We start from the raw sequence: 26,311 nt of genomic DNA, 5'->3' as shown, positions 1-26,311 counted from the left end.
GATCCAAAACTCCTCCTACTTAAGCAAGAAATAGACAAATAGTAGCTCAGAGACAGGGTGAGGACGGAGGACACCATCCAAAACATCCACTAAACTCCATCCTGAAGAGGTTTTAAAGTGTTTCAACAAACTTTGAATTACTTCCACTGTGCTGCTGTCTTGGGTCACTTGTCTGCAAGAGGCTGCTCGTCATGGAAACGTAAATATAGGTCATTTAAAACATCTGAACCAATGAGCAGCGCATCTGTAGCGCATAATGTTACAGATATTAATGTCTCTCCAAAAGGAAAACTAAATAACTAGATAAGGTGTTTCGCTCTTTTTTGTTATACTTAACTCCCTGTACAGTTGTTGGCAAAAGAAAAAAAAATAGCTACTGCACAGAAACCACAAACATGTTTTGTTTTGTTTTTTTTATCTATGACTTTAACATGAGAATCTAAGGGGATTCACCCACTTTAGGAGCCAACCTAAGTGGTCATCGAAGGACTTTCATGTTGGTTTCTAGTTCTCAGCCTCTTTGGGGTTTTTCACAAGTAAACCATCAATCGACTGTCTGGAGTCAACAGGAAAATAAGTGCTGCCGTGTTGACAAGATGTGTGAGGAGAAAAAAACAAAACTAAAACTCCTGACTGAAAAAATTCTCCACAACTAAGTTCCTAGAGTATTTAAAAGTAGAATGGGAGGCAGAGCCTTCAGTTTTCAGGCCCCTCTTCTGTGGAACCAGCTTCCAGTTTGGATTCAGGAGACAGACACTATCTCTACTTTTAAGATTAGGCTTAAAACTTTCCTTTTTGCTAAAGCATATAGTTAGGGCTGGACCAGGTGACCCTGAATCCTCCCTTAGTTATGCTGCAATAGGCAAGGCAAGGCAAGTTTATTTGTATAGCACAATTCAACAACAAGGTGATTCAGAGTGCTTTACAGAGACATTAGAAACAAAAACAAATAAAAAGCATGATTTAAAATTGATTAAAACAAGCAAACAAACTAATTAACAAACAAACAAACAAATAAAACAGTATATAAAATCAAAACAGATAAAATCAGAACAGTAGATAAAATCAGTAGTTAAAATGTAAGTTTTGAAATTTAAGCTTGAAAGTGTGGATTTGGTGTTTTATTCAAATGCAGCTGAGAATAAGTGAGTCTTCAACCTGGATTTAAATAAACTGAGTGTTTCAGTTGATCGGAGGCTTTCTGGGAGTTTGTTCCAGATATAAGGAGCATAAAAGCTGAATGCGGCTTCTCCGTGTCTGGTTCTGACTCTGGGAACTGATAAAAGACCGGATCCAGATGACCTGAGGAATCTGGAAGGTATAGACGTAGGCTGCCGGGGGATTCCCATGATGCATTGAGTTTTTCCTTTCCAGTCACCTTTCTCACTTACTATGTATTAATAGACCTCTGCATTGAATCATATCTGTTATTAACCTCTGTCTCTCTTCCACAGCATGTCTTTATCCTGTCTTTCTTCTCTCACCCCAACCAATTACAGCAGATGGCCCCGCCCCTCCCTGAGCCTGGTTCTGCTGGAGGTTTCTTCCTGTTAAAAGGGAGTTTTTCCTTCCCACTGTCGCCAAAGTGCTGCTCATAGGGGGTCATATGATTGTTGGGTTTTTCTCTGTATCTATGAAGCGCCTTGAGGCGACTTTTGTTGTGATTTGGCGCTATATAAATAAAACTGAATCGAATTGAATTAAGTCCTCCTTTCTCTTTCTCTCAGTTAATTCATAGCAGATTGTCTATTGTTGTAAGCTTCTGTAGATTTATTAATCTCGACATGCTTGAAAACTAAAGCACACTGAATAACTTCTTTGTATCACACAAGAAACAAGTACTGACCTGAGCTGAACCTGTAAGAAATGATGAAACCATATAGATAAGTGACAAAACATCCCCAAGCCCCAGCAGCTACCTTTGAAATGTGAAGCGTTTCTGTGTATCAGACATTCACCGCGACTCCAAGACAGCCAGAGAGAGCAAGTGAGGTGGTGCAGAGAAAGATGGAGTATCAGAGTGCAATGGAGACAGGGAGCTACTGATGTGAATCATGCAAAATTTATGGAAGCAATAAAACTGTTCAACGGGAGGTGCCGATGGCAGAGGAGCATTATATGCTGAAGCGCTGGGTAGCAAAGGATAACAAGCTCGAGAAGACATAATACATGCTCAAGTCTTGCCTGGAAGACAATTGAGAGGGCAGCACAGAAGCTCCGTGGTCTGTTTGCTATTTATGACTTTTCACCGAGGCTGAGCAATACCCAAAAAATATATTTTTATATATATTTGAAAAGAAATACATAATTTGAATACAAGAAATGAGATGAGCATGAGGAACTTGGTTGAGGGAAAGAGCCACATATGTGCCGCAGAATTCCGATTATTCTAAAAGCCTTATTTATTCTGAACTGGTAAATAATGAGGACATGCAGCTATATTCATACCATACAAGCAAAGAGAGGCCAAGAAATTGCATTCCCCCAAAAATCAGGAAACAGAATGAATCACATGTTAGCTGGGCGTCTACTCTCACCACAAAATAAATGAAATTTAGTTCCCTGTGTAGACAATGTTTAACAGCTTTATTACCACAGCTTGGTCGCCGTCAATTCTGTTGACAAATCTTTAGTTTTTCTGTCTTCTTAGTTTGAGTGTTAAAGAATTGCACTTTTAAAGATTTGTGTTATTGTTAAAGCACAACAGATATTTACACAAGACATACCAGTAACTGATTAACCAGACTGTCTTCATTGTTTGACTCATCAACTTCATCCCTCTGTAGTTCCAGCTCTGCACTTCGCCCTTATTCTTGAAAACTGGCACCTTCTTCTCCAATCCTCAGGCATCGTCTCACTTTTGAACAATCTGGTTAAAAACTCCACTGCGCTCTCTTCTTGACGACTCCATACCTTCACAGTTATGTCACCTTTACCAGCTGCCTTTCTACTCTTCATAGCTGCCCCCACTTCCTCCTTACCAATTGATTGCATTTTCTGATTCACTAACTGTCCTTCTTCCATCCTATTTTCTCTTCTTTTCTTCATTAACCCTTTAAGACCTACCATAGAACCAAGTCCGCCAGAGCTTATATTATATTTTTACATGTTGTGGAGCCATTTTTGGGAGCATTTCAAGTTGCTATACATCAATACAACCATTACAGTCCAAATTTTAATAATATGTATGCATTAAGTGCATAGTAATTACATAAATTGCAAAAAAGTGCAATAAACTACAAAAAAATTGAAAATCGTTTTTGTTTTTTTAACATATATTTCTAGTTAGAGAAATTTAAGAGGCTTATCCCTCAAAACTGTAAATACAAAAAAGTTGCACAAAATAGTTTCCCACCACACGAAATTTATTTTGAGTGTCTTCATAGTTTTATTTTTGAAATACACCAATTTTTATATACTGCAGGAAAAACGAAAATAAATATTATAATGCAAATTTGCAAAAAAGCAGCATATGCATCAAAATAAACTATTTCCAGCAGTGCAATATGAGTCCTAAGCATCCCAGAAATGACACAGAAAGTCATAAAGTCAAAGAAAAGTTTAAAAAACACCAGGAAAGGCTCATGAGGCTATATGGTAAAAAAAACTAAATTTCCGCAAAAATGACATCACTTCCGGTTTCGGGCAGGTCATGGCGGACATGCGATAGTTCGCGCTGACGTCTAATCCAACGTAGGAAGTGTTACGAACAGCTGATCGGATCGGCAAAGCGTGTTTCTGGAATATTATGTTTTTGTTGCTGCAAGTGCTTTTTATGCAGTTTTTGCAAAGTTATATGTGGAAGGAAACTGTGACCGAGGACAAGCTGATGGTATAAGATGTAAGTACAACTCCTCCGGTTTCATATGCAAAAAAAATGATTGCGCTAGCTCACGTGGTTGCAGAGCTACCGGGATTTAAAAATAGTTACGCAAAACGGAGCGTGCCCGCTCCCACCAGTTTTAAAGGGTTAATCAGCTCCTCAAAGCACTCTTTCCTACTTCTCAAGGACTCTCTTCACCAATTATCCTAACCTGTTACACATACCTTCTGTCTTAATTTTTCTACCTAGCCAATTGTAACGGGAATGACAGACCTGACCACATCGTTCCCACTTTACACCCTTTATTTTGGTTGCTTTTGCCTTGAAAAACGACCACCTCCAGGTCCGGGCGCACTCTTTTGAACAAGGGAGGCGTGATGAGCTGATGGCGCTCTACGCCACACCAATTAACACAGGTCCCTTTCTTTTTCCTTAGTGTCCAGCCTCACATACAACTCACTATAAGGCTTTTCCTCTGCTATACACTTAACTTACCAGTACCCCTGTCTACTTTGAATACTTTCTTGTGCTTCCTCATTCCACCACCATCCTCTCTCCAGATGACACTTCAAATGTGTCTCTCAGTTTCCCTCAATACTTCAGCAGTACATTCCCATCATCTGTAACCCTTCCTTACCACCCAGAGCCTGTCTCAACTCCTTCCTGAACTCTGTGCAACATTCTTCCTTTTTCAACTTCCACCATTTAATACTTGCCACTGCCTTCCTCTTTCTCTGTCACCAGTCCCAGGAGACACACTCCACCACTTCATCCAAATTACTGAGGATTTATGCTTCAGCTGGAAATTTACAACCCCTCTGAACACTATAGAGATTGAAAATGTGACGTCATTCAGGGGTAAAACCGCAAAGACTTCTGGGAACTCGTGGCAAGAGGTACTAGCGCACGCAGGCTTTCAATTGAAATCAGTTACACAGCGATAAAAAGAAACACGAAAATGGCAAGAAGCTGTTGTATTATTAACTGCAATAGCCGGTCGCATGACAGCCACGGGAAGCCGACGGGTAAAGAGATCCTTTGTTATGGGATTACGTCGTTGAAGAGAAATTGTTCGAGCCGTGTTTCCGAAGTAACAAAGAGGCGACGGATGGCCTGGATTACAGCCATTCAAAGACAAAATATAACATCCCAGAACATCCAGCTCACAGGTTAGTCTGCTCCAAGCATTTCCACAAAGGTCAGTCTTCTGTTGTAGTTAATACGTCATATTTCTTAACATAATTGGTGATATAGGTTACAAGCAAGTCTGGCACTGAACAGAAATTGTCGCTATGCTCCTTTGTTTATTGTGCATAAATAGTGAATTGTCCTGACACAATATTGTGTTTCGCTTCTGTTATTACCATGGTACATTGACAAAAACATATACTTTTATTCACAGGATAAAACAGTTGTTTTGTATCACTAATTGCCCAGTACGATTACAGCATACAGTATTATTGTCACTGCTACATTTCTGTCCTATTAATAAACGGTTAACGAATGTGTATTTATGAAGACGATTTGTGAGACTGGTAAACTTATGATATGTACGATGGTCTTTCATTCTACACGGTGCATTTCATGGTCCTGTACCCATCCGTCGGTAAACTGTACCTGGGCTTGTTGCAGTGACCTGAAGTTACTGAACTTCATGAGTGTATGCACTCACTCCAAGAACCGTATGATTATAAATATGAGCGTGGTGAAAGTTGGGCAGCACGCTAACGTATTTTGTCCACTCTGTGTGCTCGTAAGGGTATAAACCTTTCACTCATTTGATTTTTTCCTCGTATCTTTTCTTTGACTTTTCATCAAGTCTGTCTTTGTACGGACCGGCATTGTTCTCCTTCGTTTGGGGGGCAAAGAAAAAGCAAGAATTTATTGGAACCGGAGAATGAACGTTTTGCGGTGCTGCAAATGCTTGCATTTGATGCGGTACTTGGATTGTTTTGCCACGAGTTCCCGGCATGCAACGCGCGAAAGTCACGTGGTCTGTCAATCTCTATACCATAACCTGAAGTGCACCTCTCTAGAAACGTAACTACACTATTATGACTGGCCTGTAAGCACCGTCAACTACTCCAGCTACTTTTTGCAGATCCTTTCACTGGAGTTTTAAATTTTTTTAGTGATAGAATAACAATCATTGTCTCAATATAAGGAATAATAAATTCCCGGACAGAGATGACTGAAACTAGAATGGACACGAGGGATGTACAAAGAAGTGAAAATTCTCGACACATCCCAACAGAGAGATGGGACCCAGCGGGGATAAAAGAGCGTGGCATCTTATTTGTTTCTATTGGCTGACACCTAATGTAAAACACAGGCACACAACCACACAGTAATTAACACATAATGCACCAAAACAAGCATAAATGCTGGAAACGTAAGTCGACCACTTACATAGATTACACTGTATGCTCTACAAAGACTCTGCAGAAATCTAAACCAGGCCTTAATCCAGACTTCTTCTTCTAGATGACATCCAACCTGTGGGGCATACACACGAACAACACTGAACATCACCGCAGGGCTCGCAAAATCGCTAGCCCGACGTCCCGGGGCTAGCGATATCTCCGGTCGGGCGACCAAAATCTATCTCAGCCCTGCCCGTCGGGCGACTTTGCGAGCCCTGCACCCCTTTGACTTCCAGCTCCAGACACACTATTCGCACACTTTTCCTGTAGAACAGCTTGAATCAACCTTTAATACTCCTGGCTTTGCTTCCTTGCCACCCGGTCTCCTGCACACTTACTTCCTATGTCTTTTCCATCATATCAGTAAACTATCTCCCTTTACTTGCGATAGCCCCTACTTTTAAATTTGCTACTCACCTCCACAGTCCAGCCTGTCGTTACACTCCTTTGCCCCCTCCTCTTACTTTCTCCTCAGCAAAAAGTAGCACAGTTTCCAGCAACGCCTTGTTGCACCAGGGGCAATCACCCCAACCATGTCTTATTTGGAAAAGATGCAAAAAGATTTTACACCGGCTGTCCTTCCTGTCACAACCCTCCTCATTTATCCAGGTGTGGGACAAGCACTTGAAGTAATAATGTTGTTGGACCCTGTGAAATAATGCTCAAAGTCTGCACTTCAATGACATTTCATTATTTAACATCCAGTGTGGCGGATGGGAAATCCTACAAAGAAAATACAGAGAAAACTACAAAAATGTTGTCATTATACAAATTTTCAGATTGTAATGTGTCAGCCTGTCTCCTAATGGAAGCTGCTGGAGACTGCCACCACCAAAGGACATCAGCATGTACAGACCAGGAAAAAAAAGAGGCCGCAGTGGTAACAGGACAGCAACAAAGCCAACCACAAATTAACATCTTTGTTGGCGACTGGACAAAGACCCCCAATTCATAATTTTAGAACAAAGAGAGCGTCAGGTAATATTTAACAATCCTTTTGTACGTTCGCCTACACACAGCCTTTGTAACACCTACACAAAGATGTGTAAATGCACCGTAACTCAGTCCTTATCGTCAAGCGCTGTTTGGTGGCTAAATGGCCCACATGAGGCCACTGAACAGGCTGGAGGTCAGGCATTGTGTAGATCGTGGTACAAGAACTCCGGTTGTAATACTCCCAGGTGTGGATGTTTTCCTCTAACACTCCAGGGCAAACCCAACTATGACAAATTTATTATAAAATGTTTTAAGAATCACCAGTGTAAAAAAAACAAATCAACAGAACAAAAACCGCCAGAATGTGTATAAAACATGCATGCTTCCTGTCACACTCTAAAATGTATGTTCTCCTCTGAGGGCCTGAAAGTCTGACCAAACATCTAACATTTTGTCAGCTGCGGCTCTAAAGCTTGGTGTGGTTGTGGGCGCGTTTGTATGTGTGCAGGACAAGGTGAATGGAATAGTGAGAGAAAAGGGACACTAATGCCCGGCATACACATGCATAGACACAGACACAGACGCACACTTCATCCAGATTTGACAAGGTTAGTTAATCATCTGTCACGGGGACAGGGGAACGGACAGACTCCCCTCTCCTCTGTCCGTCCTCCATCTCTTCTTCTCTATTTATCCCTCCATCTCCTCCTCTACTCCTTCATCGTCTCTCTGTCCAAGGGCAACTGTCCTTTTCCACCGATATTAACCTTGTAAATCTCACCACATGCTTTTTATCTTTCCCCCTGTCAGCCTGTCTTTCTCACTCTTTTTCCCCCCACTGTCTTGCTGTCCCATACTCTTTACAATGCTATGAGCACAAGCCTTTCCCCTTTCCTGCTAGGGACAAAGCTGTGTCTCTATCATTCAGCGCTGTGATCGGCCACACATCATTGCCTCCCAGCCATTTAGCCCAAGGTAAATCTAGTGGTCCCTTTTATAAAGAAAGATGGAGAAAATGGATATTGATAGAAATGATGGACAGGTGACACAAAAAGATGGCGATGACAAAGAGTTGCTGTAGGGTCTAAGAGAGCAAACAGCTGAAGTGTAAAAGGGAAAAAATAAGGTGATGTGAAAAGAGGAACGGGTAGATGGATTTAAGGCTGAAGGTGGATTTCCCTTATATTATCAGTGCAGTCACTGTAGTCAAAGAGGAAAAAAGACATTATGGATGATATTAGTTTGTTAAGAAATCCAGTTTAACCAGCACATATATGCCAAAGAAGAAAATAAAATGTTAAGAAAATAAAATGTAAAACATAAACAACACTGTGGTTGGCAGGGGTGTCAAACTCCAGGCCTCGAGGGCCGGTGTCCTGCAGATTTTAGATGTCACCTTGGGTCAACACACCTGATTCAAATGCTTAGTTCATTACCAGGCCTCTGGAGAACTTCAAGACATGTTGAGGAGGTCATTTAGCCATTTAAATCAGCTGTGTTGGATCAAGGACACACTGGCTGTGCCAGTAGGAACACAGCATAAAACCATCCACCAGGCCTGGCCCAGGTGGTGACCAGGTAACCCTCTCTGAGGCAAGGTGATTTGTTCTTGTGTTTTTAAAGTTATATGCATGTCTGGACTCTCAACAGTGACCAGTTTGACCATAGAAACCCTCACAGAACAAAATTACTCCTAACAGCACAGCGATCACTCAAATCCTGATAATGTGACAAAGAGAAAAAAAGTAGATAGTTAACAGTTTAGGAAAAAGATTAGACAATTACATTAAATAGGAAAGGACATGAGGAATAAAGTGAGGAAGGAGAGAAGAAGAATGAAAAAAAAGAAAGTTGAATATGACATAAAACATATGGAGGAAATATTAAAGAGGTGTCAAGAAGAGAAAATGTGTGGAGCATGGAGAGAAACACAGCTGGGAAAATGTGACCAGGGGATGTTAAGGAGACCACGAGAAAAAAAACAGGATACAGAGGAAAATAAAGCCAAAAAAGGAGAGAAACTGTATTAAAGGCTGTACTGTATGGGGGCGTAGAGAGGCGTGCATCTATCAGCGCCGTGCTCCTTGCAAAAAGCCGCCAGGGACAGAGACACCAGTCAACTCAGGAAATAAGAAAATGATTAAGAGCGATTTAATGTCATGCCGCCGCCAAGCCAAAACGCACATCTGTCACTGCGAGACTGATGCTCCTGCACCTCCTTCTCACTTCTCCCTCCCTCACTCACACTCTAGCAGTCACTCACTCATTCATTACACTCTCCTGTCGCTGATGGCGTTTTTTGTTTTCCTATCAAGACCCATACCTTCCCAAACCAGACTCCAGAAGCCTTCAAATCACGCTTTGCTCCACTAACACACGCTTCCCACACGCACACGCTCTCCTGTTTCGACTGCTGGATTATGCACTACGATTATTTCCATATGAAGCATTTAAAAAAAGTGAGGAGGAACTGCTGAGGGGCTGCTTCTAATCAAAACATACAGATCTGTGTGTTCATCTTCATTAACTCTGAAGGTTTGAAAGAAAGAAATAATAATAAAGGAAACGCACACACTGCAATCCTCTTCACACTACATACATTTCAGGTTTCATCCGGTGTCCTGCTGGTGACCACAAGCTCTAAAGGAACCAAAGCTGGGAATCATGCCTTTTAAACACTGCCCCCACCAGGTTGTTTGTGGCCATTACAATGCTGTAAATTGCTGGTTACAAGTAATATTTTCACACGTCTGAAAGCTGTTAAAATAGGGAACGTCTGCCAAAATGTTTCTGCTGCGTTTAAATGAACTTATTTCACAGACGCACACAGAACAGGATGTTTCTGCAGAGCACTCACGAGGTTTGCTGATGCTCATCAAAAACAAAGTTATTAACCTCCGTCACCTTTGCACTTACCATTACACTTCCCTCCATTGGTGGGGTCGCCATAGTAACCAGGCATGCAGCTCTGGCAGTGCGTCCCTGCCGTCAGGTTTCCACAGTGTTCGCATACGCTGCCGTTCACACACCTGCTGTGACCGTTACATTGGCATGCTGGAAGAGAACATTCATAGGAACATAAGAAAGCCTGCGTATAATACACATCATCTTCACTTCACCATAAGTGGTTTTAATGCAATAAATGCCTGCAAAGGTTATCATTTTATTTGTGCTGAACGTCGCATTGAAAGGTGTTTCTAATATTTTGTCTGCTTCCATCATACGCATTGCTCACTATCAGAATCACTTGGCGATCGCATACTTATAGATGAAGTGGGTAACTATTGCAAACGCACATTTCCTACTTCAGTTCTAGCTGCAGATAAAACACCGCAGCCAGAAGAGGCTACACTATTCAAATTAAGTGGGATACTCAATTACAGGGTATGAAAGGTGAGTTCACAAAGCTTAACCTCAGTGTCATCTAGTCCAGTCTGGTCTCGTGGTTCACTCACCGGGGCACTGGATAAAAGCCCAGTTGTAGCCTCTGTCTGATGAACAGAGACCCTGATCCACCACCATGTCCCTGTCTCGCAGTCTGTCCCGGTCTCTGGGTCCTGCCTTTGCCGTCACAGGCTTTAGAGGGCCTCTGTAGGAGCCCTCCATGCAAACGCCCCTACCGGTGTTACTGGGATCCCCGCACCAACCACACTCCACCCTCTCCAGACACTCGGCGCACGTCCTCAGACCTGAACAGTTTTGGGCTGACAGATAAGGGATGTAAAAAAGAAAGAAATCAAATATAAACTTGCATACAAGCATGCAAACTTTACAGTCATGGAAAATAATTTTGCTTGTGTCAATGCAATTCAGTTTTATTTCTATAGCACCAAATCATAACAACAGTTACTTTGAGCTGCTTACTGCCCAAGGAAAATAAGTAATGTTACTGCATGATATCTCAGTCTCTCTGGCAAGGTTTTAAAAGGTCACAACATCAGTGTGATTTGTATCTGGATATGTTCGTTTGAATATGGACATTCAACTAATGGGTCACTCAATTTACTTTTGATAGTAAAATACCGATTATACTTTAGAGGCACAAAAACCAGTTGTCTTCCCAACATGATATTAGGCTACGTTCACACTGCAGGCGAAAGCGCATCAAATCCGATTTTTTGACCCTATGTGACCCATATCCGATCATGCTATGACAGTGTGAACGGCACAAATCCGATATTTTCAAATCCGATATTTTCAAATCCGATCTGGGTCACTTTCGTATGTGGTACTGAATCCGATACATATCCGATGTTTCAGAAAGCGACTGCTGTGTGAACGGTCATGTCGCATTAAATCCGTCTTTTACATCACCGACACAAGACAGACGCCAATTATCAGCGCCGGAGAAGCGCCCAATAAGACATCACGAACGCTTCCTGGCCATCCAGTAAAACTGTTGGGAAGACAACGTTGGAGAAACGTGAACATTTTATTTGTACTGTATAATCTGCAGATTCTGACAGAAATCTGCAACTATCCTTTGAAGCAGCGCTCCTCTAAAACAGCAATAAGGATCATTATTAGGTTATTTACATTATTATGTAAATAACAAAATAACTTGAAGCAAAAATTGGGAAACGTAAAGTCCGAAGTCTTTATATTAAGGGCCATCTGTCAAACAATACTGTTGCTCTGGGTCTAAACAGAGCGCGTTGTGTGTGACGTCTTCTTTTGCGCTTTGAGCGTTCACACTAGAGCGCGTTTGCTGTCGCATTTTATTTGTAGTGTGAACGAGCAGACAAAAAAATCGGATTTGATCAAAAAATCGGAATTGAGCATCAAGACCTGCAGTGTGAACGTAGCCTTAGTTAGTGCAGCATTTCAAACTCAAAACCTTTTAAATATGTAGAACTACTATCATATACTTCAACACCAGTCTTATCTGTGTGTGAGAGAGATGTTCAACACGCATTTGGTTTGAAACCTTAAAAGCTGATTTTATCCATATTCTGTCTTTTACACTTACAATTCTTCCCAACAGCTTGAATCAAAGCATAAACACCATAAAAGCCTCCTGGGATGTAATCGACACCCTCTAATATTGTTTGCATCTTTTGCTTTCACCTTTTCTTTGACCCTCAACATTTAGAAATAAATGGGCTTTTCTTTGCCACGCCATTCCACATGTTCAGACGAGCATTTGTATTCATAAAGTGGAGGTGACATTCAAAAAACACTTTACTAGTGCGAATTAAAAATGGCATTATGTTTTTAAGGTATGGCATTTAATAGTTGTGGAAGAAAACTGAAAATCTCCATACCGAAGCCTTTTTAGTTCAGCAAACGCTGCAGAGAGCAGGCAATCGGTGACGAACATTCGATTTTTTTCCTTCTAGAGTCTCTGGCCTTCCAAAGTTAACTCTACAGCTTGTTTTTGAATCTCATTCTTGTTTTGCTCTTGTTCTCCAGTTCAGCTCATCTTCTTGTCATGATGAATTTTAGTCTACAAAGCCAGGGTGGAAGTACACACTCACAAAGAGACTTTGTGGGTATCTTGCCGTGTACACAAGAAACCAAAAGGTTGAGAGGAGGTATGCGAGGTGTTGTTTCTTATAGCCCAGTGAGATGATTCGAATGCGTAACATTTGCATTTTCACCAGAACTTCTTTCTCTTTTGAACATGAGGCATTTTCATAAGCCACAGATGTTCTAGCCGAACCAGTATCTGTTTCCTTCTCTATGCGTTCCTGCTTGAAATACACTCCTTGTCCTCTGTGTGTTTGCAAGCTACGCCGTTGCATTATTCAGCTTCAGCAATGCTGATTCATTTGTTCTCTCTCCCACTTTGTAATTACCAACTTCTGCTCCCCCCTTTTTCAGATTTGCTCTTTATCTCCTCTCTGCCACTATCCTCCTTTCTCCATTTCTATTCACTAAGGCATCTCCTCATCTCGTGCTCATTCACTGCTGCTCTTTCCACCATTATACCCTCTTTTACATATTCTGTCATTTTGATTTAATTTGATTTTTTCCATTTATTCGTCTAAAACCCTTTTAGGCACAAATGAAATCACAAGCGACGGAACCGCTCTACTTTTCCTTCATCCTCTCTTTTTGTCCGCTCTCCCACTGCGCTCTTTTCCCTTTTTACTTTCACCTCCCCTTAGTTCATCTCTTTTTGCCCTTCTCTTCTTACAGCTCACTTGATCTTCCACTAAAGTCAGTAGTTCAAAGAAAGGCGGTTCAACAGAATATCCCTAATCCACCGCGTGGTAGGGTTTCCGCTGACAGAAAAGCACACATTTACATACCCAAGAGCAGACTCTAATATCCAATAAATATACCAGGCCTGTTTACCATTTAAAAATATCAGTCCGTTGCATTTATGTTGGCAGATTTTGGTACCGACTCCAATTCTCTTCTGCCAGATCTTTTTATTTATTCATTTTTCATGAAAAGAGAATTCTTTGATTTAATAGATCCAATCTGTTCTCATTCTGTGACAGCTGTTGTTTGTCCCTCCAGGTCAGGTCAGACTCTCAGTGCAGGGCCACAATTTCTGCTTCAGTCTCAGTAATGCTCAATACATAGTCCCCGGACAATGACACATTTTTTTTAATATACTTGAGTGCAAACCAGTCTGATATTACTCTTTGCTCCATCCATCCATCTTCTTCCGCTTATCCGGGCCCGGGTCGTGGGGGCACTTCTCCCCGGCCACTTCCTCCAGCTTGTCCGGGGTAACACTGAGCCATTCCCAGGCCATCCGAGAGATGTCATCTCTCCAGTGTGTCCTCGGCCTACTCTTGGTTCTTCTCCCAGTAGGCACGTCAGAATAAGATTCCAGATCCAAGCAGACTCCCTAGGATATCTCCCAAGATGGTTTGGGAATAGGATGCCTATTACTCAGATGTCCAAACGACTGGCTCCTTTTGATGTGGAGGAGCGGCTCTACTCTGAGCCCCTCTCAAATAACTTGGTTTAACTCTAAGGGCAATGCCAACCACCCTTTGGAGAAACCTCATTTCCCCCCTTGTATCAGTGATCTCATTCTTTATACCTTTATATAGTAATGATATGTCATTACTATATATCATCACTACATATCGGTCTTTACCAAGTAATGAATGCTACACAATCTACACTCAAAAAAATCAGTTGTTGGATGAACACAATTTAATCATGGCACCCTTTTTTCCAAGTACAATAAACCATTTTCAATCATGTCAAACCAACACATTTGGCATTTGGTAGTTTAATGTAATCAGATTACAGTATTGAGACACATGAACAAAACCTTTCCTTAAAAATGTCAAAAATGTTAAGATTTTCTTTTCTACAGCTTATTTGGCTGTCGATTTCCTGAACAACACTAAGGAGGAAGCAACACTATTGATCTGTCAGTGTAAGTCACAGCTGAGCTTGTGCCCATCTCCTCTTCAATTTATATCCAATCTAAACCAGTTCTGGACCATAAGACAGACAAAATGTTTACTCAACAACCAATTAAACTTCCCCCAGCTTTTTTTTTTCTCCAAAAAGTGAATTGTTTAGTTTTGTGTCTGCAGATACTTGTTTCAATAATTTGCATGGTTTGAAAGTTACAGGATTCAGACTTCAACTTTGTAAAGCTTGAGATGTAATTTTAGTGCAAGGCAATTTCTTCACGACTAAAGGCTGTTTTCAGCAAAATATTAATCTAAGATTTGACTGAAATTTTGAACTGCTATTCATTTGCAAAATGCTCGATGGGCACTAAATGGCACAAGTAAGAGTAATTAATTCAAAAGTGAGAGAATGTAGAAGAAAACAAATACTAGCGTGGACAGAAGATACTGAGATCCTTAGATGTTCACTTACATAACAGTAGTTTGCATGGATAATTTAATTTACCTGCTATGTTCTCGTTGCCTGAGCCTTTTCTATTTTTAATAGCATTTCCAATTATCTGGCTTCATCTGTGTTCCACATGGAAAGAATTTAAAGAGGTTATTGCCTCCTGAAGTCTTGGGATTCAGAGCAGATGAAGATGAGAGAGAGGAAAAATAGAGTGCCTACGGGGTTTACAAGGCCTTCGTTTTACTTAACAGCACCAAAGATGTAGCTGTACCATGTGCCATTGCATGACATTAGCTCCAGGTTATTTCTAGAGAAAATATTCTCTTGGATGGTGCCTTCATGAGAGTGGGGAAAATAAAAAATAAATAAAACAACAACAGCAACATGAGATCTAATCATGATTCACTGATGAAACTGTTGACCACTGGCTATTTTTTTTCCTTTTTTCCTTCTTGAATATTGGTAAGATTAAAATAAGAAACTAATAACTTACATACTTCAAATGGCTTAAAATATTTTCTCTAATATCTTGTAAAAGAGCTTTGTTTTCTCTCACTTAACCATTGGTAACGAGTAAACAATGATGGACAATGGTGATTTAATTTTAATGTATTGCACTTCATAGTTATTAAAATATGAATTATGGCTGGTAAATGCAATACAAAGATGCCGTTACAGTCACGATTGAACAAATCATTTTAAAAAGGTTATTGCGCTTTTCTGTATTTTTTCTCACTTACAGTACATATACACAATGGTGGATTTTCATAATAAAATGGACTTTCACATAACAAGGCCAGCATATTATGTAAAAGTAATCACTGATCCACAAGCTCAGGGTCAAATGCTCAGTTTTGATTGATTTATTGATTGATTGAATCTTTATTTTGAACATGTTGAAAAAGTACAACAACATAGAATTAAAAGAGACAAATGAACAAAGCAAAACAAAAGGAAAACGAGCAACCACAACTACAAATAACTTTCATGTTCAAAAAGGAGCAGGAAGAAGCATAAGCTTATTTAATCCCACCCCTTTTCCACTATCTCACTATCAGTGAGAAAATGAACCAGATCTGTGAATTTTAGAACTTTTGATTTTAAGAATAGTGGATTTGTATGATCTCTGTAACCAGTTTTATGGATTATCCTTATGGCCCTTTTTTGTAATATAAAGATTGATGATAGCGAACATTTGTAAGTATTGCCCCACACCTCTGCACAGTAATTCAAATACGGTGCAATCAGGGAACAATAGAGAATGTGGAGTGATTTGTGGTCCAGAATGTGTTTTACTTTACTCAAGATTGAAACACTTCTTGAAATTTTGTTATGTATATGATTTATATGAGACTTCCAGTTTAATGTATCATCTATAATCACACCAAGAAACCTATGTTCAAGTACTCTTTCAATTTCCACACCATCTATATGAATCTGCACTTGTGCATTTCTAAGGGAATTCCCAAATAAGATTATTTTAGTTTTACTTAGATTTACATTTTTCCTCTATTCTTGGATCTGTACAACCTGCTACAGAGGTGTAGGGATGGGAAATGATACAATTTCAGAGATTCTGACATCCCATTATCAATATCACTTATCAATTTCTTATCAATTTTCTTATTAATTCTTATTGGGTTTTCATTAGCTCTGCTTCGAGATTCAACACCATCACCAAGCAGCATATTAAAGACATTACCTTCCTGTAGATTAATTGCATGCTGTGTGGTCAAATGTTTGTGTATCTTGTATTTTTTTATAACACTTCTGACTTTATTTTTGCATTTCTCCATAAAACGATGTGAAACTGAAGAAATCACTGAGTGATGGAACGTTTCTCCCACTGAAAACGTTACGTCCAGATGAACAGAACTAACTTTTTGGGATTTCCAGACCTGGATGAGTTCAGGGTCTGACTGCTGGACTGGGGTCGGGATTCACTCAGTTTAACTCGGAGCTTTTGGCTAATTTATTGTTAGCATAAACTAGCAAAGAGCCAAAATTGTGTTAGCAGCATAATATTGTTGTTTCTGTCCTGGAGTTTGCACTTGAAAAGTAATGAAAAGTAATGCCCATATCCACACTGCAGACTGGACCACTACTTTCCTTCTCCAGCACAACAAATGAAAGCAGCAAGTTGTAGCCTATGAGTTCCCGACAGGTTTCTGGCTTTGGTCTTCAACCCGTCGATAGCCAGCTTCACAAACTACATTCAGAACACTTTGAAATTTGAGGGGAAGGTCAGGAACGTCATTATGGAATCAGATTAAACAACGCTCTGTTATAAGAATGTTATATCATAAGAGACTTCAATTGTTTTCCAGTTACCGAAGCTATGGAGGTAGTTGTAATATTTTACAGGATGAACCCAAGCTTTATTATCAACCAAGCATGTCTGCTCTTTAAACAGTATCTTAACACACATATTTTAGCTATAAGAGCCAATACTGCAGGCAGAAACATGGGTGTCCTACAGGTTCCCCAGTTTCGCCTATTACGGCCAACTTGTATATGGAGGAAGAGAAAAAAAGAGGGCTCTGTTATTCTATCCTGGAACATCCCAGAGCCATTGGTTCAGGTATATGGATGAGACCTGACCGAAAATCTAATCTCAGGACCTACCACAACTCACAGATGCCATTAACTCGCTGGACAAATACATCAAATTCAACAGGGAGGATATGAAAAATGACAGGCTAGCATTCTTCTTCAAATTGCCATCAGTAGTGGGGGACGTGAAAGTCAATGTGTACCGTAAACTAGCACATACGGGTCAATATTTAAGGTTTGATTCTCATCATCTACTGGAGCACAAACTGGGTGTCATCACTGTCCTCAAAGACCCAGTGGCAGGCGAAGCAGAGCTACATCACATCGAAAAGAGCCTGAGTAAATATGGTTATCCCAGGGTTACATTTGTCAAAGCTGGGAAGATGCCTAAAGAATTCTCCCGGTGATCCAAGAGAGAAGGACAACTGCTTCCTAAAGGAAAATCAGTGGTGATCTCTTATGTGTCAGGAGTGTAAGAATAGCTGAGGTGCATTATTCTTTTTTCGAAAACACAATCTCTCTGATTTTCAAACCCCAAGATATGCTACACAAAAAACAATCAAACCAAGGATCGAGTCCCTCGGCACAAACACAGAGTTACAGTATCAAACCAGGATTTTGTAGGCTTTTTACGTTTACAGGCTAGGAGCCAGACCATCAATGAAGAGCATGTGCACATCTTGGACTTGGAGGAATGCCGATGTCAAGGTAACAACTATCAGTGAACAAGAGTATATGCTAAAGTGCTGGAATTGCGGCAATTTTTCAACTCTCTGTGAATGACACCGATGGTTGTTGATCATTGGCCATGATAATGATTAACAAACATGAAACTGAGCTTGTGGTTCATTGTTATGTAATGGTGCTTGTCAGTCGTTATGTAGCTACATTTATAAGGTTGGGGAAAACTGCAGTCAGGTGAGACTAAAGTCATCATAATTTCTCCAACTGATAACACAGCGACCAGAAGAAGAGAATCAACTTTCTGGGTCAAAGAGAGGCGTGGCACAGAAGCCCCTCATACATGCTGTTCAACTTTGCTTCAGAGCAAATGCAAAATAGTTCATTTCCAGGTGGCAGATGAAGGGTGATGGACCAAGGCCCAATATAAGATAAATAATTCTTATTCTGAAATATGAATCATGCACAACTGATGTTATACTGTACAATAACAAAAATATGGATCTGGGGATGAGACAATTATCCCTTTTGCATAGGCAGGTAAAATGATGTGTATTATATTAATTACTCCTGTAAAATATCTAAAGTAACCAGATTAACAAAATTTGTATTTTGCACTGGTCAAAGTTGGGGAAGACAGGATCTACTGGATTTCCGTCTAGAAGAAGAGACATAAATGCAGTAACTGGGTCATATCCAAGAGGACATGTGTTTGCATCTCACACAACATCAGTCGCTAAAAACTTTTTCAAGTTCCTATCATCACTTGGAGACTGAGGGCCTTTAAAGTTGTGTCAACAACAAACATTAAGCACTGCATTTCGTCAACGATGGCAGCTTTAAATGGCTAGAAATGAAATAACACCCACCACATACTTCATGCAATGTGTAGAAAAAAAGTACATTTCTGTTCTGTGTTCTTTCTCATCAGTTTCCTTACTGAAATCAGGATTAGTCATCATCATTGACAGAAATCACCCAGAGGGTACCTAAACACAACATGATGACATCTATGGTGTTGCAAAGAAAGGACCGTTTGTTCTGAAGGGGGAATTTTCACCTTATCAAAAATCTTCAGTGCCACATTCTGTTCATCACATTGGGTCTGATATCTGGTGTCCCTGGATAGCGCAGATCGTCTGGCTCCATCTCATGTAATCTATTTGCTCCTACGGTGCTTGACAGTTAGCATCACTGAAGCCAGTAGAATACAGATCTGTAAGCCTCCATGCATAATACATCAAGTCTAGAACCCATAGGCTGTCTTCCCCCTTCACTTTTCTCCAAGCACATGAAACCCCCGAACGCCACACAGAAACCATGTGGGATAAACATGAAACACACACACAGACTTCACATAATGATTTCCTCACAGAAAATAAGGCTATTTTTCCAATATCAGCTCAAATAATATAACTAACATCTGGTTTATGTCTGTATGTGGACAAGAAGGTAGTAAGTGAGCAAAAAAATTCAAATCAAATCATGTACACTATAATGTAACCAGTTGTGCTCAAATTGCTGCAGTTCTGCAGCAGAGGACTGTTTTGAGCCTTTCAACTGTAGCGATTTGTTACATTCAACTGAAATACACCTTGCTCCACATAAAGGTATGGTAGTAAATATCCATCCATCCACTCTCTTCTGCTTACCAGAAGTCGGGTATTCCAGATCCCCTTTCTCCCAGTCACACTTTTCAGTTCCTCCTGGGAATCCCAAGGCACTCTCAGGCCAGGGGAGACACATTATCTCAGTAACAGATTCCTAGTGTACTACAGGCTTTCCACACAGTTAGGTGTGCCTGTAAAACCTCCAAAGGAAGGCACCCTAGCCAGAACTTCCTCAACTGGCTCCTTTTGAAATTTCTCATTGCTTATTTTATAATCATGAGAAAATTAGCCCTAATAAAACTATGGCTATAAAGTGGGGACCCCCACCTTTGCAAATGTTGGCTTTTCGTTGCTTAGCAAACCACAGGAAGCCACTTTTATACACAAGAAAACAAAAACTAACTTGTTGTTTCTATTATAAATGATAATCATAAAGAACAAGACAAACAAAATAATTACATGGGACCTTTTGGAAGCGTTGCTGAAGAATTTAAAATAGAAAGGCACATTTTCCAATAGGTAATGACCATAACTTGCTGAAGAGACTGGATGAATACCGTAGGGTATTTACCTTACAGTACAAAGCACCTTGAAGACACTGTTGTTGTGTTTTGGAGCTATATAAATAAACCTGAATTGAACTGAAAACCTGTATTTTTTTCTAACCCTTAAGAGACCCTTCAGCAGGGTCCAAATCTGCAACAATTTTTCAACCAAACCAAGAACAGGACAGCACTTTTGTTGCTATCTGTAGCCACTGCCAACTAGCTGAAATGAGGGATAATGGAACAAGCAGATGAACTGTGGAAACTCTCCACAGTGAAAGAAAAGATCTCTTTGTCAGAGGTGGCAAAGAAAAGCTAAATTTGACAGCAATAGAAACTGAAAGGCAAACACAAGTGCGTGTATGTTTAGTGAGAGGGAGCCCTGGGTCTCTGGGAAAGAAACAGCCTGTGAAACAGAAGGTGAAAGTGTTGGAGGGGCTCATCATTGCTGCTTTTCTTAAACTATTCCACTGTAAATATATAGTTGTCTAAAAGACTGTTTTCCCAATCAGCTAACAAGTATAACTGATTTATTGTGAAGGAAGGTCTCTTATTTGGAGTCTTAATGGTGACTTATTGCTACTCCAACAAAAGAACCTGTATATTTCCTACACCACTGCTGATTTCACACCACATGTAAACAGCATGTATTTTGCCTTATTTGCCATAATAAACTATAATGCCATATAACCCCAAGCATAGACATCAACAGCATATCCATTAATTATCTTAAGTGTAATAAAATTGTCACCAAAGTTAACACCAACTGAAGACAAGCTAACAAAGTATGTTTTGCTGCCAATTCACATAAGAGTCCGAGGACTATTACCAAACATTGTCGGTGCTGCTATTAGACTTCGCATGATTTCATCACCATTTTCTTAAGTAACGTCCTCCATCTCCTCTGTATTGTTGACTAGCCTGAAACCCAAGTTCACCCGCCCATGACACCATGTCGATGTTGCTTTTGTTGCCCATATGGTGTTCTGCTGCCTTATCCAGATCCAGTGGCCTGCAGTATTTGCTGCTGACAGATCTTTGATTGTTGATGATGTAAGTGATGTTTGATGGTGAGCCCTGTACTGCACCCCAGCGTGTTTCAACCTAACTGTAGATGTTGCAACACAGGCGCCGCAGTCAATCTCTGTGGGTTCTCCACTTTCACAGTTGACAGTTGAACGTCAGCTGCCACATTCAAGTATGAGTCAAGTTTGCTCTTGGAGAACTTCTCAACAGAGCCTTCCCATGGCATTGTTAAGTCTACGATATACACCATTTCATAACAAAGTCATTGCTGTAGACTGGAAATTAAAACTAGTTTACCCACAAAAGAGCTTCCAAAACGTCCAACTTTGACATCTGGAAATTAATTATTTCAGTATGTTTGGCTGAAGAATGTGTAGACAGCCTCTGGCTTACACGAAATATGGGAATGATACAGAAAGCCTGCAGCCAAATCGGTCTGAGACAGAAATAACCCAGTTCAAATTGGATCATCAGACAAGCAATAGAATGTTTTTACTTTTTTGGGGGGGAGGGGGAAGTTTCCAACGCCACGGTCATGAACCCTTCAGCTGTTTACAGCAGGTCATTGTGCCATAAAGACCACAGTTGTGTATGTACCAATCTACCAATGTACTAATTTAGCTCATTCACAGCAAATGTGTGCATATGTGAGTGCTACGAATTCTGATCAATCATAATTATCATATATAAAGCATTTCTTAATAAATAACTGTTTTCAACCTACAATATAGGTCACAAAGAGCATTTGTTAAATAATTATTTTTCCACAACTTCTATGCACTATAGAAGTAGAAGCAGCAGCGAGCGTCTACCAGAGAACATAGAACTGTGCTCTACCAGCCTAGAAAAATGACAAAAATAAATGCTGCTATTTTCTACATGTTTCAACATTTTAACCTTATTATTTTATATTGAAGCTCAAGCCACCAAGGGTGAACTTGTTTTTTAAAAACTATCTCTACTTTTAAGATTAGGCTTAAAACTTTCCTTTTTGCTAAAGCATATAGTTAGGGCTGGACCAGGTGACCCTGAATCCTCCTCTTAGTTATGCTGCAATAGACGTAGGCTGCCGGGGGATTCCCATGATGCATTGAGTTTTTCCTTTCCAGTCACCTTTCTCACTCCCTATGTGTTAATAGACCTCTCTGCATTGAATCATATCTGTTATTAATCTCTGTCTCTCTTCCACAGCATGTCTTTATCCTGTCTTCCTTCTCTCACCCCAACCGGTCGCAGCAGATGGCCGCCCCTCCCTGAGCCTGGTTCTGCCGGAGGTTTCTTCCTGTTAAAAGGGAGTTTTTCCTTCCCACTGTCGCCAAAGTGCTTGTTCATAGGGGGTCATATGATTGTTGGGTTTTTCTCTGTATCTTTGAAGCGCCTTGAGGCGACTTTTGTTGTGATTTGGCGCTATATAAATAAAATTGAATTGAATTGAACAGGACTATAAGACCAAACACAGTGAAATTCTAATTGTAACTTCTTAAGGACAAAACTACTGTAATGAAAAACTGAATACATACATATCCACGCCAAAAACTGGGACAGAGCTTTAGCTGAAAACAAGTCAACAAGGAAGTGAAAGGAGGGGGGGGGGGGGGGGGGGAGACGACAATCACACTGCAGAACCCAAATTTGGCCTTTTTATTACAACAAAAAACCTGTTTCATGTACAGGTGGTGCACATTTTTTATGTTTTTGTTTGTTGACGTGGTATCACTTAGTTTGGGGTCAAGTCAGAGTTGAAATCAGTAAATATAAGTCTCACGTAAGTCTCAAGGAAAAACCGATTACAAGTTAGAGAATGGAAGAGTAGGTGGACAACCATGAACCTTGAATAAATTTGATTTAAAAAAGTAAATGGTGTTGTATTTTATCACTATAAAGCAATCGCTTATGATTAACGAAACACCTTGGCTGCCAATGTCATGATATACATGTTAGTAATTTTCACTAACCATCTAGTAACACATTAGCAATAAACAGGTAAATCCTTAAACATTGAGACATTTGTTTATCGTTACTTAATGCTAATTAATTTATAAATTAACTGACATTAAATAATGTTAGCTGAAGTGCCTTTATTGTGGACTGAGATGCATTATCGGGGGAATTTGAAAAATAAAATATGTCATATTTTACATTAAGTAAACTAAGCTGTGCTTTCAGCAACAAAGGTAAAAAAAAAAAAAAAACATAGCAAAACAAAAGCCTCCTACATACCTTCTGTCACCAAAGGGAGACATGAATAATAAAAGAGAAGTTGGGGGACGTGCCATTATGCAAGCACCGAACGTAAGACGAAAGACATCCTTGGCTTGCTAACAGTAGGCTGGAGAGCTGTCTGCACTTAGAGTACTGGCATCAGGAAGGAATAATAATCACCAGTCACAAAAAGAAAGAAAATTCTTGTTTCTGAAGCCGTTTCTGTAACTGCACAAACAAGAACACTTTGCTCCAAAGGGAGTATTTGTCTAACAAATGACAGAAAATAACAATGCAAAGTTTTGCCTCAGGGGAATACTTTGATTTTTTTTTTTTCATAAGAGACACTTGTTGAACTGCCAAATAAAATGTAGTTCTACCTTGCTCTAACTTTCCCTAAAATAAAACCAAACTAATTTCTAAACAGGGTTTGGAAATTAGTGAGGTCCAGAATTTTAAACTAGACGTCTGAAGTTTCCAAAGTTGCAATAAAATCAAAGGCAGAAATTTGTAATCAACTCCAAGCTTTCTTGTTTTGCACAAGCAGCTGTGTATATAGAAATATAGAAAATGAGTGTTATGTGTATAGAATAAGTCATGCCTCATTCCTCACAGCATTGAATTAGGGCAAGTGAGGCATGTAGGGCTTGTCAAATCAAATCTGAAAATCGATCTCAATTAAAATGATGTCTGTTCTGGCCTGTTGGCCTCCCTCCTACTGCCACCTCAAGGTTGCAGTTGGCCATTTTCTCTGGAAGCAGGATTAACTCTGCTCTACTTCCATTAGACTGAAATCCATGTGTCCAGTGTTTTGAGGGTATCCAGGACCTCCCCACAGATGGCTCCACCGGATACAGCTCTGCTCGGGGCCTCCCCACACTGAACTGGCACCTGTCCAGGTTCTTGCAAAATCTGTGCCCCAGTTGGTGGATCCTGAGTCCCCTGTGTGAGCCACCTCGGCCTGTGAGACCTGAGCTGGACGATCAGACGCAACTGACCCATGGCTGAGGGTTTTGCGCAGCCCCAGCTAGGACTGAGTGCCACAGTGTATACTGTCACCAGTTTAATATATTTCTTGTCCACAAGGACATCCCCTATAGAGTCTCATGCCACATCTCAGAAAAACTAAGGTTGGCACACTGGTTGTATCTGTCCCATGAACTAAAAAAAGTCACTGTTGTTGCTTTAAAAGCATCAACATCAGCTTTTCTCTGTCAGCATGGTGGGAGTTTCTAAAATAACGGAGTCTTCATTAATCCCATGCAAACGTACACCTATCTGGAATAACCCTGACATATTACAAAACAAAAATATGATTAATTTCCCAGAATGGAGTTGTAAAGGAATTAAATACTTAGAACATATATTAGAGGGAACAGAATTTATTCCATTTGACAGACTAGTTACACAATATGGGATCAACAAGAAAAGATTTTTAGAATATCAACAAATTAAATCCATAGTAAAAAAGAAATTTAACCTCAGTCAAGTTGAATTACAAACACCACCAAGTGTGGTTCAATTTCTTACTCTTAAATCCCCCAAACTATTATCTAAAATATACAGAACACTTTCTAAAATAGATGAATCAATATCCCTTCCTATTGCAAAGTGGGAAGCAGATTTATCAGTCAGCTTAGACCAAAACGTCTGGTCTCAGATTTGCTTAAAAACCTTTAAATTTATTAAAAATCCCAATCTGCAATTAATACAATACAAAATACTGCATAGAGTGCACTATACAGGTCATCGAATGTTTAAGATGGGCTTTACATCCGCCAACAACTGCTCACACTGTCAAGGCAATACACCAGACAGTTACATCCACGCTCTTTGGTTCTGTCCACCAGTGCAGAAGTTTTGGCACGAGATATGTGAAGACTTATCAAAGTGTCTGAAATGTAAAATTCCAACCTCCCCTTTAGTATGCTTGTTGGGAAATTTGGATGATGTCACTACAGAAATTAATACAGTCCACATGGTTTTTATTGCCCTATGCATCGCCAAGAAAACGGTCCTCATGAACTGGAAAAATAAAAATAATCTTAATTCTAGCCAATACAGAAACTATCTAATAGATCACATTAGTCTCGATATAGCCTCTGCCACCACATTAGATCAATCCCTCTGGGCTCCTTTGATCGGCTCCATCACCTAGCGGGGGTGGGGGGTCGTGGTTTGGTCCCGCCTTGGCTATTGTGGTTGATGTGGAGGTTGGGATGGGCTTAGGGCACCTGGAGGACCCCTAGAGACGTTATCCCTGGAGGGCTTAACCCGGGGGTTGTGTTCATAACCTGGTTAGTGGCTCTGGTCGCTCTCAGAGGTTGTTCTCCTCGTGGCCGCGTGCAGCGGGGCTGGAGGATGGTCTGTGCTGGCGGACGTAGGTTACTGGCCTGGTGGCCTGGCTGCCCCTGAGTGGATCCGGGGCGGGCGTGGGGGTTTGGGGTTCGGGGGTGCTTCGCCTCCGTGCTGGGGCTCTGGCTGGGCCTTGGGGGCTTCGGTCCTCGTCGGTGTGTCGCCGAGGTTGTGGGCGGGTGGGTGCACGGGGGCTCAGCCCTGGCGCAGGGGGCCTCTTGTGCATCGGCCTAACCGGGGGGCTCTTGAACTGGCAGGGAGGTTGTTCCATCTTTGCAGGAGTCCACTCTGCAGGTGGGGGAGAGACATAGGAGAGGTGGAGAATAAACTTAACCTGGGTGTCTGTGTCTTGTGTAGTCTGGGAGATGATTGAAT

At 40.6% G+C, this 26,311-nt stretch overlaps 1 protein-coding gene across 1 annotated transcript in view; it reads right to left on the bottom strand.

Annotated features, from left to right (window-relative positions):
- The window catches only part of atrnl1a (attractin-like 1a), a 384,066-nt gene that overhangs the window by 239,234 nt on the left and 118,521 nt on the right, over positions 1–26,311 (bottom strand). The window contains exons 19-20 of the mRNA XM_085182462.1: positions 10,638–10,886; positions 10,099–10,236 (exon numbers count right to left, since the gene is read on the bottom strand). Of these exons, the coding sequence (XP_085038588.1) occupies positions 10,099–10,236; positions 10,638–10,886 (387 nt within the window). The remainder of the gene's footprint in view (positions 1–10,098; positions 10,237–10,637; positions 10,887–26,311) is intronic.

The sequence above is a fragment of the Neolamprologus multifasciatus genome, chromosome 13 (assembly GCF_963576455.1).
Source record: "Neolamprologus multifasciatus chromosome 13, fNeoMul1.2, whole genome shotgun sequence".
In the NCBI taxonomy this organism is placed as follows: Eukaryota; Metazoa; Chordata; class Actinopteri; order Cichliformes; family Cichlidae; genus Neolamprologus; species Neolamprologus multifasciatus.
Note: the sequence above shows the minus strand (reverse complement) of the source record. Positions and strands in the feature narration are given on the sequence as shown.